Source organism: Spermophilus citellus (assembly GCF_964194105.1).
Source record: "Spermophilus citellus genome assembly, chromosome: 2".
Lineage (NCBI taxonomy): Eukaryota > Metazoa > Chordata > Mammalia > Rodentia > Sciuridae > Spermophilus > Spermophilus citellus.
The window spans coordinates 159,886,671-159,908,591 of record NC_138183.1 but is presented as its reverse complement, the minus strand read 5'-3'; the positions used below and the strand labels follow the sequence as shown (position 1 = coordinate 159,908,591).

At 34.8% G+C, this 21,921-nt stretch overlaps 1 protein-coding gene across 4 annotated transcripts in view; it reads right to left on the bottom strand.

The window, feature by feature from the left end:
* The window catches only part of ARHGAP20 (Rho GTPase activating protein 20), a 113,271-nt gene that overhangs the window by 79,626 nt on the left and 11,724 nt on the right, over positions 1 to 21,921 (bottom strand). For 3 of the 4 annotated variants that reach the window (XM_081281524.1, XM_081281521.1, XM_081281522.1), the window contains exon 2: positions 9,232 to 9,314. In XM_081281524.1, the coding sequence (XP_081137650.1) occupies positions 9,232 to 9,311 (80 nt within the window). In that variant the 5' untranslated portion in view covers positions 9,312 to 9,314. Of the gene's footprint in view, positions 1 to 9,231; positions 9,315 to 13,504; positions 13,597 to 21,921 lie in introns of those variants that run through there. The other variant, XM_081281523.1, reaches the window with a different exon arrangement.

The window sequence follows — 21,921 nt, the reverse complement described above, 5'->3', positions numbered from 1 at the left end:
TAAGAATTTTTTTATTTCCTCCTTTATGTCTTCTGTAACCCATTGATCATTAACATATTTTTCATTTTCCATGTGATGTAGGAGTTTTCCTTCCTTCTTTTATCATTAATTTCCAGTTTCATTCCATTATGATCAGATAAAATGCATGGTATTATCTCCACCCCTTTATATTTACTGAGGGTTGCCCTATGGCATAATATATGGTCTATTTTTGAGAAGGATCCATGTGCTACTGAGAAAAAAGTATATCCATTTGATGATGGTTGATATGTTCTTTATATGTCAGTTAAGTCTAGGTTATTGATTGTGATATTGAGTTCCATAGTTTCTTTATTCAACTTTTGTTTGGAGGATCTGTCCAATGGTGAGAGAGGTGTGTTGAAGTCACCCATAATTATTGTGTTGTTTTCTATTTGATTCTTGAACTTGTGGAGAGTTTGTTTTATGTACGTCGCAGCACCATTATTTGGTGCATAAACATTGATAATTGTTATGTCTTGTTGGTGAATGGTTCCTTTTAACAGTATATAATGTCCTTCCTTATCCCTTTTGATTAACTAAATCTTGAAGTTGATTTTATTTGGTATGAGGATGGCCACCCCTGCTTGCTTACGAGGACCGTGTGCATGGTATATTTTTTCCCAACCTTTCACATTCAGCCTGTGTATGTCTTTTCCAATAAGATGTGTCTCCTGGAGGCAGCATATTGTTAGATTTCTTTTTTTAATCCATGTTACCAGCCTATGTCGCTTTATTGGAGAGTTTAAGCCATTAATGTTTAGAGTTACTATTTACATATGGTTTGTACTTCCAGCCATGTTTATTTTTTTTTAATTTAGTTTGTTTCTCCATGATTAGCTTTTACCCCGCCCTCTGTCTTTACTGAGGTACTTCCCACTGTTGGTTTTGGTTACTGTTTTTCATTTCTTCCTTGTGTAGTGTTTTGCTCAAGATGCTTTGCAGTGCTGGTTTTCTGGCTGCAAATTCTTTTAAATTTTGTTTATCATGAAAGATTTTTATTTCGTTGTCATACCTGAAGCTTAATTTTGCTGGATACAAAATTCTTGGTTGGCATCCATTGTCTTTCAGTGTTTGAAATACGTTGTTCCAGGATCTTCTCACTTTCAGGGTCTGTGATAAAAAATCCGTTGTTAACCTTATTGGTTTACCCCTGAATGTAATCTGTCTCCTTTCTCTTGTAGCTTTTAATATTTTCTCTTTGTTCTGTATATTGGATATCTTCATAAGAATGTGTCTTGGCATTGGTCTACTGTGATTTTGTATGCTTGGTGTCCTGTATGCATCGACAATTTGTATATCCGTTTCCTTTTTTATTTCTGGAAAGTTTTCTATAATTATTTCATTCACCAGGTTGCTCATTCCCTTGGTTTGAACCTCTATACCTTCCTCTATCCCGATGACTCGTAAGTTTTGTTTTTTTATGTTATCCCATATCTCTAGGATGTTTTTCTCGTGATTTTTTACCAGCCTTTCTGAGTTGGCTAGACTCTTTTCAAGATGATATATTTTGTCTTCATTATCTGACGTTCTGGCTTCTACTTGCTCCACTCTGTTAGTGATACTCTCATTTGAGTTTTTAATTTGGTTTATCGTTTCCTTTATTTCTAGAATTATTTTTTGATTTTTTTATAATCTCTATCTCCTGATAAAGATGCTTAACTTCTTCTTTTATCTGTTTATGTAATTCATTTTCAGTGTGTTCTTTCACTGTTTGAATTTGCTGTCTCGTATCGTCTTTAAGATTCCATTCCATCTGTCTAAGGTATTCCTTGAGTTCTTTATTTGGCCATTTTTCTGATGCCTCTAGGTCCTCGTGAATATTTAGTCTGTCCTGCATTGTTTGTACTCCTTTTCTTCCTTTCTTTTTCATGCTGCTCATGTTACTTCTTGTTCTGTTTGACTGCTGAGTTACTGTTTACTCCTATAAATTTATTTGATGCTTGGGAGGAAAGGTAATAGAAGGGAAGGGAAGAAGTCACTAAAGAGAATGAGAGTAAGCAGGCAGAATTCAAGGAAGGGGTAATAAGGAAATTGAAAAGAAATGAAAAGACAAAAGAAAAAAAGAGAAAGGAAAAAAAGAAAAAATTTTTAAAAAAATAATAAAAAAATTAAAATTTAAATTTAAAAAAAATTAAAAAATTTTTTTAAAAAATTAAAAAAATGAAAATGAAAAAAAACCCCAAATAATAAAAATTTAATAAATGCAGTCTTAGAGTTTGATTAACTTCTCTTCCAGTAGGTGGAGCTGTGCCCATCGGGCCAAGCTTCTCCTCTCAATACGCGGGAACCAATCACTGTGCAGCAGCTCCTCCTCCCAGACTGGGCGTGTCTCCAATCCTTAGTGCTTAGGGCCTTCTCTTGTATCTAGTCACTTCTCCACTTTTCCTCAACCAGGCCCCGCTCACCGGTGACGCTCACCACAATACTGGCTACACGCCAGGTCTGCTGCTCCCAGGAGCCCTATTTTCTTGAACGACTGGGCACACTCTCCCCGTTTGAAATTCTCTCAGACCCTAAGTTTGTGGAGCTTGGGGCTGAGTACCCTCAGTGAATTTTGCTTGCCCTCTGGTAGCCACGCCCCTGGTAGCTGATGCAAGAGACCACAGTTGTCAGCACTGGTGGGAGCGGTAGCCAGGGGTTCTGCACTGCATGTCCTGCGCCACTCCTGATTCCCTCGGTTTGACTATGGTGCTCACGGGAGAGCTGAGAGGGGCCCTTGAGGTTTCCCTGCTGTGTGGAGAGGAAGGTCTAGGGGGTTACACACCTGTCGCCGCCGGTTTCAATGAAGTTATCTCCTCCGCCGCATTCTGGTGACATCAGTTCTCTGCCATGGTGGTATCCCATGCAAATGGCGACAGTTCGTTCCCTTTGCCAGGTGACCAATGCATTGGGTGGGTCCTGAGTGGCTCTCCCAAGCGCCATCTCAATTCTGTGGCCACTGCCTATGAAGGCTCGGTTGGTATTAACCTCTGCAGGTTCAGAAGGGCCAACCAGTTGTTTCAGCGGGATCGTTTAGTGCTGAGTCACAGCGGTTTGTCTGCGAGATGCAGGCGAACTGGAGCATGAATTCAGCCGATCCGGGTTTGGTGTGTGTTCTGAGAGGCCCAGACTGTTCGCCCCAGATCCACATCAGCTCAGCATTGCCTAGTGATCCTGAGCAAACAGCATTTAGACAGTTTAGGATTCCCTATGCCCGCGCAGCTGAAGAGGTCAGACTTGATCTCTCTGCGCCCGCTGCCATGTTGGATCTTGATCTGGGAGCTATAAGGCTTGAAAATGAAATATATCTAAGGGAAGGGAGGATAGCAACTGGCAATAATCAAGTTAATCTTCTAAACATTTTGTCATTTTATATTCTGTGATATGAGCATTATGATCCGTCTTGAGAGTCAGAGATCAGATAACAAATCCCAAGATCATAGAGACAATCAGGATGAAGAGTCAGTATTTGAATAGCAACTAAAGCCCAAGCACTTTCTGCTATACCACAGTGCTTTCCTGGTTTCACTATTCATGCTCTCCTCAGCAGCTGTAAGCAGAGATTTAAAGATAATATATGTAAAGTACATAGCACAAAAAGTCTTGCAAAAAGAACAAATACAACAAACTAGTTTAGAGGTAAAAATAAGAGATAGGTAGTACCAATTTAATGGCAATATATTATTATCTAAAACAAAAACAAATATGCTTTTATACAAGTTCTACATGGTGGGTGGAGTACCATATCAAAACTATGAATTTTTGGAGGGAAAATCTGTATGACCTCAATTCATTCTTAAATACAGAAAACACTATAAGAATGGCAATATATGTGGCATTTCCAGACTACATGTATGAGTTTTTATGGTATTTTGCTGCATGAAATTACTTCCTAACAATAATGCAGAATCACTTTATTAAAAGGAATCACCATTTTTACCTAGAGAGAATTTCACAGATAATACCAATGAGCAAGGGGAGTCTCTTATGTATTGTCACTTAAAGGAAGGCAGAAGAGTTAGAAATTTTACTGTGCTAACTTATTAAATTCCTCTTTTGGTTTAGAAATGGAGCCATTCATTCATTCACTAAATCATCAGACAAGTAATAATTGAGCACCAGTTTAACATGGTTAACTTGCTACTTAATAATAAGATGATAAAGTTTTTACTCAAAGTTTAACAAAACATCTGCAGGGGATTTAAAAGAGTTCTTTCATTTAACAGCTCCTACATGTCAGTTTTTTAAATTTAATGAATAAGCTAGACTTAAAGAAGAGGAAAAAATTGAGCTTTATTATTTTGTTACTATTATTGTTTGTTATTACTTCATTATTCTTTGTTTTTTATTGATTTTATTTTTTAATACATGACAGCAGAATGCATTACAAATCTTCTTACACATATAGAGCACAATTTTTCATATCTCTGTTTGTATATAAAGTATGTTGACACCCAATTCGAGTCTTCATACATGTGCTTTGGATAATGATGTCCATCACATTCCACCATCCTTGCTAATCCTTTTTATTTTGTTAAAATTATTATTTTATCTTATTACTAAATGCATGCTAAGACAGTAAAGAGAGTGACATGTAAGTGCCATGATTAAAAGATATACAAGGTGCTCTAAGAAGATGTTATTTATAAAGGTTGGTTCCTGAAGGAACTGAAATTTGAACCAAGACTAGAAAGTGTGGTGTGTTTAGAATTCAGGGTATAGGTAATGAAGTCTTTATTTATTGAATTTTAACAAATCATAATATATAACTATAGGATTATAAGGGTTTTTAACAAATAATATAGTTCAACATCTCATTTTACTTTCAAGAAAACTGAACCCTTTAATATATGTGCCCAGCATTTTCACAGGAGAATGACTATGATACAAGGTGAAGTCATTCTTAAAGAACTGAACACCACTGTGTTGAAGAAGAAAAGGAGCTGAATGTAGCCATATTATAACCACTCACCTTAGAAAACCTCCAACCTTCTTAGTATGAAAATGTCTATAATCTGCTATCCCAAATATATAACTTAGAGAAACCACCTTCAGATAATCTGAATGGTGTCCATAGACAAAAAAAAAAAATGTTAAAAATCTGTAAAGTGCCTCTGCATACTCTATAGGTTCATCAACGAACACTGGTGATAAAACTGTTTAAGGCATGCATAAACACAGTCAACTCATCAATTCACCCAATTCTTTCCTCTTCTTTCAATTTAGCTTGTTCATTAAATTAAAAAAAATCGAAATGTAACAGCTGTTAAATGACAGTATTATTTTAAATCCTCTGCAGATATTTTGTTAAACTTTGGGAAAAGCTTTATTATCTTATTATTAAGTAGCAAATTAACCATGGGACAATAGTAGAAATAGGTCTACCAAAAAGCCAAGAAAAATGAAATGCCAATATATAAAATACTGTTTCTTTGATGTCTGCCCCCATGTTGCATACAAATCTTTTGCAAGCTAGTTCCCATTTTGCATTTCAAGAGACAATGACTTCTGGGGAGGTACTATAATTTTTCTGTGTAATATTCTACATGAAATAGGGGTACTACCATCTTAGACTTTAGAAACTTCACATTTCTGGCATGTGACATATATAAAAGCAAAAGTCTAATTATAAAAATCTTTGACAACTTTGAAAAAATAAAAGCCCATTACTTAATTAAAACAATTTACTACATATTTCTTTAAAATAGCAAACAATACTTTATAAAAATCTGATTAATGTAATTTTTCAGGAACATGTATTATATAGACAAAATTCATATTTTTTGAATGTCTGTTGTAATAAGATTTGAACTCCAATTACAAAATAGTGCAAGAGACTTGAAAATGAAAATGACTAACATATGTATGCTAAAATGAGAATTTAAACACAAGGGAAAGCAAATCAAAATTCCAATGACTTGTGCATATATAAAAACTGAAAAGAATTGCTGGGCACAGTGGTGCATGCCTGTAATCCCAGTAGCTCAGGAGGCTGAGGCAGGAAGATCCTGAGTTCAAAGCCAGCCTCAGCAAAATCAAGGTGCTAAGCAACTCAGGGAGACCTTGTCTCTAAATAAAATACAAAATAGGGCTGGGAATGTGGCTTAGTGGTTAAGTGCCCCTGAGTTCAATCTCTGGCACCTTGCCACACGCCAAAAATAGATTATACAAATTATTAATAGTGGCTACACCTTGGTATGAAGTGGGGACTTTCTTTTTGTTTTATACATATCCCTATTGTTTGCTTTATAAGAAATATGTACTAATTTTATTAATTTAAAATACTTTCTTACAACTGTTTTGGTATTTTTTTGTAAGCAAATAAGTACAAAAGGACAGTGGTTCTCCACCAAGACTACATCAGAATCCTATAGATAGCAGTAATACACTGTATACTTAAAAATCTGTAAAGTGGTAGAACTCATACTTAGTGTTCCTGCCAAAATAATTTTTGTTTTTTTAAAAAGGAGTGCAACAGAATCAACTAAAGAGTGTTTTTGAAAGAAAATATGCAGATGCTTGAGTCCTACTGCAGAATACCAAGTTAGAAAGGTTTGGGAATTATCAATCTAGGTCACCTTTAAAGCTCTTTCCAAAACTAAAATGATACGTACAAATATTCTGTACAGGTTCAGAGTCTAACCACCAACAGCTACATACACAGAGTTTAAAAACATCATTTCTCTAAGAATGTCCTATTCCCCAGTGCTACACTCATTATTGACCTATAGAAACTAGTAGGAAATAAGCTGATTTAAAACACATACAACTTTAACTGAAAACATTTTTCCTTAGGGCTATTTTGACACAAAACCCATTGTTTTTTGTGACTACTGAGACAGGAATTTGGGAACTGGCTCTAAGATAAACACCAATTATTGCAGAGGTAAAAGGAAAGCGGGGAGGGACATGGCAGTATATTATTGGACTAATTCTCTAACCCAAAATAATAATAAATGAACTTTCCTAGTGAGATAAGTGTTAGCACTTTTCCTAACCTGGCACCTCATCTATACTGGTGGTTCTTGGTCCTACTAAATCCAATGCCCTTTTGTTATATAAAAAAGTCTATATATACACAATAATTTTAATTTCTCCTTTTATATCCTAAAATGAAATTCGTGGGTATTTAAAATAATTTCAAACATACTAATAAAATATTCTAACAGCAATATAAAGGAAAAATAAAATGAAAATAATTTGTATTTCTCAATATGTATATGTTTAAGCATGACTATCAAAAGATGATGAAATAGATGCTCACATCTACTTATGATACATTCAAATGTAAGAGAGGTAGGATAAAAACCTATCTTACGCAACAAGTAAACAAAAATGAAGTATAGCAAGTGATTTCTGGAAAAGGTTCCAAACCATATGAAGTACATTATCTCTTGATGTATGAAGGTGCATTTCTAGGAAATTTAGTATTTATTAAAATGTATGAAATACTTTTGTGTTCATAAATAAAACAAGCTTAGTCATAGAAAACTACATAAAGGTTTTCCCCCTTCACAAATATTCCATACATAGAATATTCAAAAGCTGTGAAGGAATTGCACAGCTCTTTGCTACATAGGATGTTCTGTGCTTTACATTTTTGGCTGCTGCCCAACAATTCCCTGTGAAAAACTCAATTCTCCACACAATTCCAAAGTGCCTCCTAGAGGTTAGTGCCACTTATTTTGGAGCCGTTGGTTTATAAGTGAATTTAGTATTTTAGTAAGTTTCAGTACCTATATGTATACTAATATGTATTCTAGCCTTGGGTTGGGGAGAAAGTGACTACTGATTCCTGAGATCAGGTTGAAGATACTTCATATATGATATTAGGACTACTTTTAAGTAAAAAGCCTAGTGCATTTCCAACCTAGAAGCCTCTAATAAATTTCACCTAAAACTGTACCTGCTTTAAAAAAAAAGACAACAAATCTTTTCATACACAAAAGAGAATTAAAGACAGATATACTGATAATTTTGCCTCCTTTGTGTATCCACCTCCTTTTAAAATACTTTCTACTACATTTTAGGCAATCAAGCTCAAATTGTGAAGACATAACAATTCTTTCATCTATACTAATGCAAATACAATGCTGAAGCAAATAATCCAAAGTCATTTACATATGCTTCTGATATGTATTTTGATAAATTTCACTAATTGAGATTGGGAAATATAATTTATTTTGGCACTGAAAAACTTCCATGTGTCCACATATATTTTGTTAAAGTAGCAGATAATTCATAGGACTAATAATTACTGGTGTACCCTCACTTTAAATAAAGATGATAATGGCTTCACTTTATATAAAAGGATTCATTGCTTAGAGGAATGTCATCACAGGGCTTGAACATAAAAACTCATGAGTTAAAATGCCATTTAATAAATAAATGAATGACTGAATATCCATTCAATTTCTGTATACTACAAAAGACTTTCTGAAAATTTTAATCAAAATAATAATTAGTCTTAATAGGTGAAGTGACCATTAGTCCCTATTTAGCCTGTTTTTCCATTTAAAACTTCACTAATTAACCAATACTACTTAAAAGAAATCAATATTCATTTAAAAAAATCTTACTTCATATCTTTCTTCATATCTAAAATTGGTTAAATATTCATGTACAGGCATCACCTTGTGACAAAAATAAGTATATTTTTATACATAACTGAAATCCATTTTTGAGTCTTGTGCTTTCTAATTGTTCTACAAATAAAGTTTGACAAACATGGAATCTTCATATCTCTACGATGTAAGATTCATTTCGGAATCAGTTTTAAAGCAACCAAACACATATAATCACTCTAAAGGGCTCTGATTATCATAAAGAATAGTTTTATCACCAGGTATGGGGACCCATGCCTGAAATCCCAGCTGCTCAGGAGGCTGAGGCAGGAGATTCTTGAGTTCAAAGCCAGCCTTAGGAACTTAGTGAGGCCCTAAGTGACTTAGCAAGACCCTGTCTCTAAATAAAATATTTTTAAAAGGGCTGGGGGTGTGTGGCTCAGTGGTTAAGCACCCCTGGTTTCAATCTCTAGTACCAAAAATAAAAGAATATGTCTTATCAAATAATTTCAGAACAGAAATCCTGTTTTCTATTATTAAACATAGAATTCTAATGCTGATAAACAAATAATCCCCTCCTTTACAAAATAGCACATGATTCCAAAACACATCTAACATATAAATTTCTAAGCACAAACCAAATGTGTATATAAAGTTTTGTACCTACCTGGTACTAGGCCGTTTTTGCAGAGCTTTATCCAAGATAAGAGATGGAGCACTCCTTCTCCTTTCTGCTAGTGTTTTCATTTTCTGGTGAGGGGGAAAAAAAAACAAAAATCAAAATGAAGGCCATATGGCTTGTAAAGGAAGTATATGATTTCACTGATTATTGAAACTGTAACATCTAAAATAGGAGAGTTAAGTGTCAAAAAGTAGTGTAAGCAGTAAGTGGTTTTTGTGATCAGAGAATAAAGAGGTTAAAGGTTGACTAGACTATCTTGGAAAAGCACCATTATAACCATTAGTATTGTATGTCTGGTACTATAACTAGAGACTGGGCATAGATTATCTCATTCATATCACAAAATATCATTAGGTTAGCCTCTACTAACTCTAATTCATAGGTCCCTAATTAGGTTTCATAGAAAGAAAGGACTTGGAGAGGTCAAGTAAAGGGGAGAAAAACCAGTTAAAACAAAAACATAGCAACCAATATTCTCAAATATATAATAAACCTTTCATTTTTTAAAAATGTAAATATGTCCATATTTGGGAATCTTCTTCTAAACATTATTTTGCTACAACTTACAAAAGGAAAAAGAAAAAAAATTCTTCTTTTTTTTTGTGAAATGTAAGATATTCTGGATGCTGTTTCCAGAGATCTAAAATTTGTGGTAAATGAGGTGTTATTCAAATTAAATTTTCTGGATTAATTACTTTAATCTTACAGCTTTACATATAGCCAGAAGGATCTGGTTCTAAAGATTGATAAGTAAGATTAACAATAGTAACAAATAACAATAATTCTTCTAGTTATACCCTCTTGCACTATCCTATTAGACTCAGAGGTTTTACCCACTGCCCAAGGGCCCAGGCCAGCCATGCTTGAGAAGTGGATGGTGTTCTAACAGGAACCATTTAAAACTGATGGTGAATTGCATCCTATTACACAATTCATAGAAGAATCATTTCTTAAAAAGTAAAAAATAGGACCTAGATCTGAATGCAGGAATTGAGGAAAAATCATCCAGATAGAGATGCTGAATTTCTCTGACACAATTCTCATCCCACAAATTGACTAGGCTCCCAGGGATCTGTCCCAAATTATTGCTGCCACTACCCTGGCCTTATTAGCAGTGTTTCCCTCATTAATCTTTTGGCTGACATGTGGAAACTATATTCTCAAATCTCCTTAGCAGATGAGACATCAGTTAAAGTAATTCTATAAAACATTAATAAAGGACAGGAAACAAATTAGTTAAGAAATACAGAATATTAAACACCTCCATCAGGTGTTTTTAACCATGAATCAGTTTTAGACCAACAGATTACTTGTATAAAAGTGTTATGCATGATTTATATTTGGCCTGCCTTAGATAGAAACAGCCCACATTGTCATCAGATTCACAGAACAGTCTAAATCTTCCCAACTTTAGTGATTTTAATAACCTAGTTTATATATTTTATCTTGCAAGCTCCACCTCACTATTTCCATTAGTCATACCCCTTAGAAACAACCCTCAGGAATCTAAAGCCTGGAGGCTGCTGTGAGTTCAGAAGTTGCAAGGAGAAAGGAAACCTTTAGAGACAAGTATTTGTATTGCAAACTATAGCAGCCATCTCCCCAAAGAGCCTCAATATTGGAAATGAAGTGACATAATAATGGGGGCAGTTTGTTCATATGCATCAAGTTATGTTTTAGATCTTTTGCAGGATTCTATTGCTTAATTTGGGGTCCAAAGAGCCCTAACAATCCATTTTATGGGTGTTTCTGAACTCTCTGAAGTTGTGTGTAAAACTTAATTCACAAATTCTCAAAGATCCAGTCCTCAAGGTCAACCTGGATTCTCATTCTATGGTTTTGACTCATTTGTTTTTGGCTTATCTTGGGCTTGAGCTTGATTCCTACTCCCTATCATAGTTCCTTTTATTCAGGACCTGTATTTTTCTTACTTCAAAAACTGAAATGTGCCCAATCCTTTTAATTTTACCTGAACCCCTGGCCCTATCTGCTTTGACCTAAAGGGTCTAAACTATCTTGTGGGGCTGTTCCAGGATCTATCTTTACAACTTTATGTCTGCTTCCCCTAACCCTCTGACATTACTGTCATTAGATACAAGATCCTAAACTAGATGTTCATTAGTACACGATTTCTAATTCTGAGGTTCTTAGCATTCAGGTTTATAAAGAATTTGGAAAGGGTTCAAAAGAGCCTATAAAAAAATTAAAATGATCTGACATTTTAAATTTGGGAACAGTAATAATTTCTAAAATTAATGTAGCCCTATCTGTGGAGGAAAGTAAGTATTTTCCAATGTGAGACAAAAAGAAATGAAGCAAAATTATAGAATGAGAATACAGGTTGACCTTGAAGACTGGATCTTTGAGAATCTGTGAAATAAGTTTTACACACAATTTTAGTGGGTTCAGAAATGCCTATAAAATGGATTTGTAAGGACCCTATGGACTCCAAATTAAGCAACCTTCTGATTTAAGGATATATTTCATGGAGTTATAGCAATTAAACATAGAAGAAATAATCAAAGAAAGGTGACAAATATTTCTCTGTAAAGATACTATTAAAATAGGAATTTTTCAACATAAGCTAATGATCAATTGTGTACACAGTGATTAGGCTGTGTTTTCTGAGTAATAAGACTGTGAGATACATAAATAGGGTCAAATACTAAGCGTGTCCACTCATTTAAACTGGATTCATATTGAAGAGAAAGCAATCAAAATATAGGCAAAATAGTGTTTTTATTTGAGGTCCTATTATGTGTACTCAGACTTACCCTACCACTAATGAAATATGAAACCTAAGATGATTCAGCCATTTCTCCAAGCCTCTATTTCCTTGCCAAGAAAATTTGGTCTACAAATTCTATTTGTGATATTACCCTGTATATGCAAGAAAACAAATAATATGTGCACTAGGCATTTAGGATTTGCGGCCTTCATTTTGCTTATAAGCAATAAAAGAGCACCAAATAGACTGAAATTTAATTAGATTTACGTATTAATTCTTTCAAAATATATAAATCTCATTTGCTTGAACAGTAAAACAAAGGGATATGGGAACTTTGAAACAAATTCACTGATCTTCACTCAGAAAAAAACTTGGATTTTCTTCTTGTTTATAACAACTACATAAAATAAAATACATCAAGGCACACTGAGACTATTGATTCCTTTACAAATGTATAGTAGAACAAACTTATCAGGATAGGCTGAGGTTATGCTTATACTAGCACCAACAAATTTCAGTTATTCTGTGACATGATTATTATGATTTATTGCCTCACAAGAAACAGAAGGTAAACTTTAAGCAGTGTTACCTTAAAAAATCATTATCCAGGGGCTGGGGTTATCAGTGGTAGAGCACTTGCCTAGTAGGTGTGAGGCACTGGGTTTGATTCTCAGCACTGCATAAACAAACAAACAAATAAAGGTACTGTGTCTACCTACAACTAAGAATATTAGGAAAAAAAAAACATTATCTACTGTGTGACTTTATTCTTCAGAATTCCTAAGTGCTTGATATTTTTATCTAGATAAAATCAATAAATAGTAGATACTGTTGTGGAAGGAAATATTTGTAAAGGTAATCTTTTTTTAAAAAATTGGTAAGCTACTCCAATTTTTTTACAAGAGAGAAAACTATTTTTGCAATCTCAAAAATAGATAAATGGGGCTGGGGATGTGGCTTAAGCAGTAGTGCACTTGCCTGGCATTGTCGGGCGCTGGGTTCCATCCTCAGCACCACATAAAAAATAAAATAAAATAAAGATGTTGTGTCTACCGAAAACTAAAAAATAAATATTAAAAAAATTCTCTCTCTAAAAAAAAATAGATAAAGGTTTTTAGGTCTTCAAGGTATAGAATCATATCCTCAGAAAAAAGTGCTAGTTTAAGTTCTTCTTTTCCTATAGTTATTCCTTTAATTTCTTTCTTATAATTGCTCTGGCCAGTGTTTCCAGAACTATGTTGAATAGAAGTGGTGAGAGAGGACATCCCTGTCTTATTCCAGATTTTAGAGGGAACGCCTTCAGTTTTTCTCCATTTTGAATAATGCTGTCCTGAGGCTTAGCATAGAAAGCTTTTACAATGTTGAGGTAAGTTCCTATTATCCCTAGTTTTTCTAGTGTTTTGAACATAAAGGGATGCTGTATTTTGCCAAATGCTTTTTCTGTGTCTATCGAGATGATCATGTGGTTCTTATCTTTAAGTCTATTGATGTGATGAATTACATTTATTGATTTCCTTATGTTGAACTAACCTTGCATCCCGGGGTTGAATCCCACTTGATCATGGTGCACGATCTTTTTGATATGTTTTTGTATCCAATTTTCCAGAATTTTATTGAGGATTTTTACATCTATATTCATTAGAGATATTGGTCTGAAGTTTTCTTTCTTTGAGTTGTCTTTGTTTGGTTTTGGAATCAGGGTGATATTGGCCTCATAGAATGAATTTGGAAGTCCTGTACATAGGGAAGAGGAGTGGGAGAGAAAGGGAGGGAGAAATGGAATTGCATGGATGGTGGAAGGAGACCCTCACTGTTATACAAAATACATGTATGAAGATGTGAGGCAAAAAAAAAAAAAAAAAAAGAATAGCATTACCCTAGATTAAGTTAAGAGAAATGGAGGGAGGGGAGGGATGGGGTTGGGGAGATAGGAAGGATAGTAGAATGAAACAGACATTATTATTACTGTGTGTATATATGTGACTGCATGACCAATGTGATTCTGCAACCTATATACTCAGAAAAATGAGAAATTATATCCCATCTGATTCAAATGTATGATATGTCAAGATAACTGTACTGTCATGTGTAACTAAGTAAAACAAATAAAAATAAATAAATAAAATAAAAGAACTATACTATTTCATTTATCTTTTGGAAATGATTTTCTTGATATTAAACTATTTACCAAGTGTTAAGCAGCCCCCAAAATAAATTTTATGTACACTAAAAAAACAACCACAAAGTACCAGATAACCAAGTGCAAAAGAATAAAGTTGGGAGGACCTGACTGTGCTGCAGATTCTAATCTATTAACATATGGCTCCCCCCAGACTGCCTCCATCTTGGGACACTACAGCCACTGCCATAGTCCTTTCCACATGGTAGAATCCACAGTGGGACAATGGACGGGGCCTGGAGGCAGCTGCCTACTGCAGCACCGCATGCCACAGCACTGCATCGCCACACAGGCTGCCCAACGCCATCACAGGGCCTGTTCTTCCATCTCCATTTCTGAAAGTGGTCACCTCCATCTTCAGACATCACTGCTCCCATCTTGGGTTACCTCCGTGGCCACCTCCACCATCTTTAGTTGAGGCAGCATCTATCTTTGGACACCGACTGGAGACTGGAAGCCCAACAACAAAGTACCTACATGTTTGATGCTAATGCTGCCATCAACTAGGATCATGGCCACTTTCATCTAGGGACAAATGACAGGACCTGAAAGAACCTCACCAAGGTCCTGCAGGCCTGGTTACACCAGAGGTATCCCTACCAGATGTGCTAATAGATTACCATCTTGTTGCAGAGGCAAAAGAGCCCTGCATGGGGGCACCCCTTTCTCTTTATTCTCCTGATAACAGCCGACTTATTTTGATTCCCCTTTCACTCTTCCTATAATCTAATACCTCTATAATCTCACATCCTACCTCACAAACATCTAATTCTACCCACCCACCTACCCGTTTCTTTCTCGGTCCACCATTAGAAACTGTAAACCCCTCTGCAAACCCACTGACTATATGGTTAATGATAATCGAATACATCACTACTGTATTCAGCAACAAAACTGTAATTGTCTAAATAAGATCTATTGGATTTATGGCTGCATATTGTTTGCACTGGGTATTGTAAACAGTGATCTCCCCCTTAAAGGTGAGGTATTGGTAACCTACAGGGATTCTACAAGATTATAGGGTAGAAACTGTAATATCTCAGATCTGCATTGTAAGAGATGAAGAAACATGGACATCATGAGAAAATAATAAGATGCTACAGTAGAACCCACTGACAGCACAGTAGATGAAATGTTAGAGAAGGAGCTCAGAATGTACATAATTAAAATGACCTGTGAATCAAAAAATTACATAAGAGAGAAAATACAGGCAACAATTGATCACTCCAACAAAGAGATAAGAGAGCAAATACAAACAGCAAAATATTACTTCAAGAAAGAGAGATTCTGAAAAACAAACAGAAATCCTTGAAATGAAGGAAAAAACAAAACAGATAAAAAACAACAACAAAAAAAGAAAGCATCACTAACAGACTAGATCATTTGGAAGACAGAACCTCAGACAATGAAGACAAAATTTTTTAAATAATCTTGAAAATAAAATTTACTATACAGTGAAGATGGTAAGAAACAATGAACAGAACATCCAAGAATTATGGGATAATGTCAAAAGACCAAATCTAAGATTTAGCAGGATAGAGAAAGACACAGAGATTCAAACCAAAGTAAATGCACAATCTCTTCAATGAAATAATATCAGAAAATTTCCCAAAATTAAAGAATGAATTGGAAAATCAAATACAAGAGGCTTACAGGACACCAAATGTACAAAATTACAAAAGATCTACACCAAGATACATTATAATGAAAATGCCTAACATACAGAATAAGGATAAAAATTTAAAGGTCACAAGAGAAAGAAATCAAATTATATATGTGGGGAGACCAATTTGGATCTCAGCAGATTTTTCAACTCAGACTGTTAAACAAGAAAAGCCTGGGGCTGGGGATGTGGCTCAAGTGGTAGTGCGCTCGCCTGGCATGCGTGTGGCCCAGGTTCGATCCTCAGCACCACATACAAACAAAAATGTTGTGTCCGCCGAGAACTAAAAAATAAATATTAAAAAAAAATTTTCTCTCTGTCTCCTCTCTCTCTCTCTTAAAAAAAAAAGAAAGAAAAGCCTGGAACAAAATATACCAAGCTCTGAAAGAAAATGGATGCCAATCAATAATCTTATATCCAGCAAAATTAAGCTTCAGATTTGATAATAAAATAAAAACTTTCTATGATAAACAAAAGTTAAAAGAATTTATAGTGAGAAAGCCTGCAGTAGAGAACATTCTTGGCAAAAATATTCCATGAGGAGGAAATGAAAAACAAGAATGAAAATCAGCAAAAGGAGGAACTATACTAAAAGAAAAGCCAATCTAAGGAGAAACCAAGTCAAGTTAAAAACCAAAAACAAACCAAAATGACCCGGAATACAAACCATATCTCAATAATACCCCTGAATGTTAAAAAGACACAGACCAGCAGACTGGATTAAAAAAAAAGATCCAACAATATACTGTCTTCAAGAGACTCATCTCACAGGAAAAGACAATCACAGACTGAAGGTGAAAGGATGGGGAAAAATATACCATTCACATGGACTGTACAAACAAGTGAGGGTTTCCATCCTCTTATCAGATAAAGTAGACTTCTAACCAAAGTTAGTGAAGAGAGATAAAGAAGAACATTTCATACTGCTTAAGGAAATCATACCTCAACAAGACATAACAATCATAAATATCTATTCCCCAACCAATGGTACAATGACGTATATCAAACAAACCCTTCTCAACTTAAGAATCAAATAGACCACAACACAATAATACTGGGTGATTTTAATCACCCAGATCCTCCAAACAACAACTAAACAAAAAAACCACAGATATCAATAATACAATCAATAATTTAGACATACAGATATATAATATTTCATCCATCAACGAACAAATAAACTTTTTCTTGGCAGCACATGGATACTTCTCTAAAATAGACCATATGTTATGCCACAAAGCAAGTCTTATCAAATACAAAAAAATTAGAGAGCTACTGCCTTGCATTCTATCTGACCATAATGGAATGAAATTAGAAATCTATGATAAAATAAAAAATAGAAGTTACTCGAACACCTGGAGACTAAATAACGTGCTACTGAATGATGCATGGATAACAGAAGACATTAGCAGGGACATAAAAAAATTCTTAGAGGTAAATGAGGACTCCGATACAACATATCAAAATCTCTGTGCCACTATGAAGACAGTGCTAAAAGGAAAGTTCATTGCATTGGCTCATTCATTAAAAGAAGAAAAAAAAATCAACAAATATATCACCTGACATTACACCTTAAGGCCCTAGAAAAAGAAGAACACACCATCACCAAAAGTAATAGAAGAGAGGAAATAATTAAAATCAGGGTTGAAATTAATGAAATTGAAACAACAACAACAACAAAAACAATTGATATAATTGACAATACACAAAAAGCTGGTTCTTTGAAAAAATAAATAAAATTGATAAACCCTCACTCCCCTAGCAAAAAGGAGAAAGAAAACACAAATTACAAAAATTTTGGATGAAAAAGGAAACATTACAACAGACACTAATGAAATATAGAAGAAAATTAGAAACTATTTCAAAAGTATATACTCTAGTAAAATAGAAAATTTTGAAGGCATCAACAAATTTCTAGAGGCATATGATCTGCCCAAACTGAATCAGAAGGACATACACAATCCTTTAAACAAACTAATTTCAATCAAGGAAATAGAAGATGCCATCAAAAGCCTACCAACCAAGAAAAGCCTGGGACCACACGAATTCTCAGCCAAATTCTACAAGACCTTCAGAGAAGAATTAATACCAATACTTCTCAAATTATTCCATGAAATAGAAAAGGAGGAAACCCTTTCAAACTCATTCTAATGAAGCTAATATCACCCTACTACCAAAGCTAGACAATTCTCATCAAGGAAAGTAAACATCATACCAATATCCTTGATGAACATAGATGAAAAAATTCTCAGTAAAATTCTGACAAATCGCATACAAAAATAGCATGATCAAGTAGGATTCATCCCAGGGATACAAGGTTGGTTCAACATAATGGAAATCAATGAATATAATTCACCACATCAATAGACTCAAAGATAAGAATCATATGATTATATCAATAGATGCAGAGAGAGCATTTAACAGAATATAGCACCCTTTCATGTTCAAAACTCTAAAAAAAAAAAAACAAAACTAGGGATAGTAGGAATATACCTCAACATTGTAAAAGCTATCTATGCTCAGCCCAAGGCCAATATCATTCTAAAAGGAGAAAAATTGGAAGCATTCCCTCTAAATATAGGAACAAGAAAGGGATAACCTTTTTCACTGCTTCTATTTAACACAGTCCTTGAAATTCCAGCCAGAGCAATTAAGACAGACAAACGAAATTAAAGAGATAAAAATAGGAAAGGAAGAACTGGAACTATCACTATTTGCCACCACACAATTCTATACTTAGAGGATCCAAAAGATTACACCAGAAAACTTCTAGAATTAATGAATGAATTCAGCAAAGTAGCAGGATATAAAATCAATACCCATAAATCAAATGCATTTCTATACATCACTGATGAATCCTTTAAAAGAGAAATTAGGAAAACCAACTCATTCACAATAGAAAGAAGGAAGGAAGGAAGGAAGAAAGGAAATTAAAAAACCCAACAACTTGGGAATCAATTTAACAAAAGAGGTGAAAGACCTCTACAAGGAAAACTACAGAACACTAAAAAGAAAGACACTGAAGAAGACCTTAGGAGATGGAAAGATATCCCATGTTCTTGGATAGGCAAAAATTAATGTTGCCAAAATGTTCATACTACCAAAAGCACTACACAGATTTAATGCAATTCCAATTAAAATCCCAACATCATACATTATAGAAATAGAAAAGCAATCATGAAATTCACTTGGAAAAATAAGAGACCCAGAATAGCCAAAGCAATTCTTAGCTAAAAGAATGAATCAGGAAGCATAGTAATACCAGACCTTAACCTATACTACAGAGCCATAATAACAAAGCAGCATAACACTGGCACCAAAACAGATATGTAGATGAATGGTACAGAATAGAGGACACAGAGACTAACCCACAAAATTACAATTATCTTATATTAGACAAAGGTGCCAAAAACATACATTGGAGAAAAGATAGCTTCTTCAACAAATGGTGCTGAAAAAACTGGAAATTTATATGTAGCAAAATGAAACTAAACGCCTATCTCTCGCCATGCACAAAACTCAACTCAGAGTGGATCAAGGACCTAGGAATTAGACTAGAGATACTATGCCTAATAGAAGAAAAAGTAGACCCAAATCTTCATCATGTCGGATTAGGCCCTGACTTCCTTAACAAGACTCTTAAAGTGCAAGAAATAAAATCAAGAGTCAATAAATGGGATGGATTCAGACTAAAAAAACTTCTTCTGAGGAAAAAAAATCAGTGAAGTGAAGAGAGAGCCTACAGAATGGGAGCAAATTTTTACCACATGCATATCAGATAGAGCACTAATCTCCAAGATATAAAGAACTCAAAAAACTTAACACCAAAACAAACAAACAACCCAATCAATAAATGGGCTAAGGAACTGAACAGACACTTCTCAGAAGATAATCAACAAATATATGAAAAAATATTCAATGTCTCTAGCAATTAGAAAAATGTAAATGAAAACTAAGATTTCATCTCACTCCTGTCAGAATGGCAGTTATCAAGAAAACAAACAATAAGTGTTGGCAACGATGTGGGGGAAAGGCACACTCATACATTGCTGGTGGGAATGAAAATTGGTGCAGCCAATCTGGAAAGTAGTATGGACATTCCTTAAAAAACTTGAGCCAGCTATCCCACTCCCTGGTCTATACCCAAAGGACTTAAAACAGCATACTACAGTGACTTAGCTACATCAGTGTTTATAGCAGCACAATTCACAATAGCCAAACTGTGGAACCAACGTAGATGCCCTTCAATAGATGAATGAATAAATAAACTGTGATATATATACACAATGCAATATTACTTAGCAATAAAAGAGAATAATGTTATTGCACTTTCAGGTAAATGGATGGAGTTGGAGAGTATCATGCTAAGCGAAGTAAGCCAATCACAAAAAAACCAAAGGACAAATGTTTTCTCTGATAAGTGGATGTGAATCCATAATGAGGGGTCATGAGATAAGTGGAGGAACTTTGTATTGGACAAAAAGGAGGGAGGGGAGGGGATAGGAAAGATGGTGGAATGAGAGGAACATCATTACTCTAGGTACATGTATGATTACATGAATGGTATGACTTTACTTCATGTACAACCAGATTAGTAAAAAATTGTGCTCCATTTGTGTACAATGAATTGAAGAACATTCTGCCATCGTGTACAACTGATTAGAACAATAAAAAACAAAAGAATAAACTTGGACTTCTAACTCACACCAAACACAAAAAAAATAACTAAAAATCAATTTAAAGATCTAAAAGGAAAGAGCTAAAATTATAAAAATCTTAGGAAAAAAACCCCATGACCATAAATATTGGATACCTGGGAATGAGGCAATCAATGATTTTCTAGACATGTCACCCAACACATATGAAAGAAAATAAAAACCCAGACAAACTAGACAATTCCAAGATTTGAAATAAATATCACAATGAGAAGTCACTCCATGCAAATTAGGATGACTAAAATAAAAAGTGATACATAATTTATTGGTGAGGGCTTAGAAAAGTTGGACTCATACACTACTGGTGGGCATGTAAAACAATGCAGGCACTTTGGAAAATAACTCGACAGTTCCTCAAATGGTTATGTGATCCTGCAATTCCAGTCCTAGGTGCATATTCATGAGAAATGAGAACATTTCTCATTTTTTTGAACATATGTTCAACAAAGACTTGCACAAAAGTGTTTACTGCAGCACTATTCATATAGTCAAAAGTAAAAACAGCCTCAACATCAATCAACTTATGAACAGATAAACAAAATATGGTATATATTTATACAATAAAGTATAATTTGGCAACAAAAGAAATGAAATACTGATACATGTCATAACATGAATGAACCTGAAAACATCCTAATTTAGAGAAAAGTCACAAAAGACCATATATGATTCCATTAATATAAATGCTACAGAATAAGCAAATGAGACAACATAAATTTTATACTTTATTGAATGTTATAATCCAATTATTGAATATTATTTCAATTTATGTATATTGAATTGATTTTTTCAGAATTAAAAATTTATTTGTTCTTTTTAGTTATACATAACAGTAGAATATATTTTGATCTATCATACATACATGAAGTATAACTGTTGAGAGCCACAGCCAAAGGGGCCCCAGCAAAATTCCAGCTGCCAGCAAACTTCCAGCTGCCGGCTGATGATTGGCTCACAGCAGCCCCAGCAACATCTAGCTGATTGGCTCCTCCACGGAGCTGCTCATTAGGGGACTTCTTTGGCTCCGCCCACGCGACCCAGCCAATCGGCCTCAAGAACAGGAGGATTGTGGGAGGTGGTGAGGGTTGTGTGGGGGTGAGAGGCTTGTGGGAAGCCGGTGGTGGCAGTTGGGCTCTGAGGGTTTTTTCCTGAGGAGCTGTTTTGTTTGGCGTTTGTAGTTCTAAAACTAAAGTTAGTTTCTTTTGACAAGCGGCTCCTGAATTGTGCCCAGCCAGACTGCGGCATTTGGTGGCTCGCACTGTTCGTGTCGTGTATTCATATACGAACATAAGAAGGTCACATCTGACTCATTCTACCATAAGAGACAGCATAAATTAATGTTTATCTAAGGTTTGGGGAGATGGGATTAGGAGATCATGACTAAGAAATA